Below are 650 nucleotides of genomic sequence, written 5' to 3'. Positions count from 1 at the left end.
TAGAATATTCTAAATCTCAACAATTTAGTTTTGATAACAACTTTGTTTATCTTTATTTAAAGTAAATATGTTATAAAATATTATTATTGCTTAAAAAAATAGGAAAATATGACTTCTTTTAATATCGACTTTTTTTGCACATTAATAATATTTACCCCACGTATCAATTTCTCCAATAATTTCTGCGAGCTCATCTGATGAGACTTCGTGACCGAGCATGCCTAGAATTGTGCCCACCATATTCGTGCTGATACATCCTTTCTTATCATGATCGAACGCGTCGAATGCCATTCGCAAATCTACTCAGAAAAATTGTTCTTCTGTTTTTATATGCCAAACATCTATAAGTACGCTCATATAATCACTAATAATAGTTTCAAATATTTATCACATTATTTATAACGAATATAATTATAGTGCTTTAATATACAAGTGCACTTACGAGAGAGTTGATCTTTGCTAAGCTGAATTTCATCCTGTAATTGAATTAACATTATTAATAACGAAATATTTAATTAGCGTATGAATTATTAGAAGTATATTAGAACACATAAATCACTGAGAGTGAAGAACTGTCCGCGATTATTATTATAACGTAATTAGTTTGGGCAATTTATAGGTGTTTGCTGATAAATTTTCACTTAAATTAC

General features: G+C 28.5%; 1 protein-coding gene across 1 annotated transcript; it reads right to left on the bottom strand.

Annotated features, from left to right (window-relative positions):
• Positions 1-126: 126 nt before the first annotated feature.
• On the bottom strand, positions 127-638 carry LOC105460044. The gene is made up of 2 exons (XM_011706487.1): positions 443-638; positions 127-299 (listed from the first exon to the last, which is right to left on the bottom strand). The coding sequence occupies exons 1-2, from the start codon at positions 492-494 to the stop codon at positions 142-144; spliced, it is 210 nt and encodes a 69-aa protein (XP_011704789.1). The 5' UTR covers positions 495-638; the 3' UTR covers positions 127-141.
• Positions 639-650: the final 12 nt, after the last annotated feature.

Source organism: Wasmannia auropunctata, unplaced genomic scaffold, assembly GCF_000956235.1.
Source record: "Wasmannia auropunctata unplaced genomic scaffold, wasmannia.A_1.0 LD333390.1, whole genome shotgun sequence".
NCBI classification, from domain to species: domain Eukaryota; kingdom Metazoa; phylum Arthropoda; class Insecta; order Hymenoptera; family Formicidae; genus Wasmannia; species Wasmannia auropunctata.
Note: the sequence above shows the minus strand (reverse complement) of the source record. Positions and strands in the feature narration are given on the sequence as shown.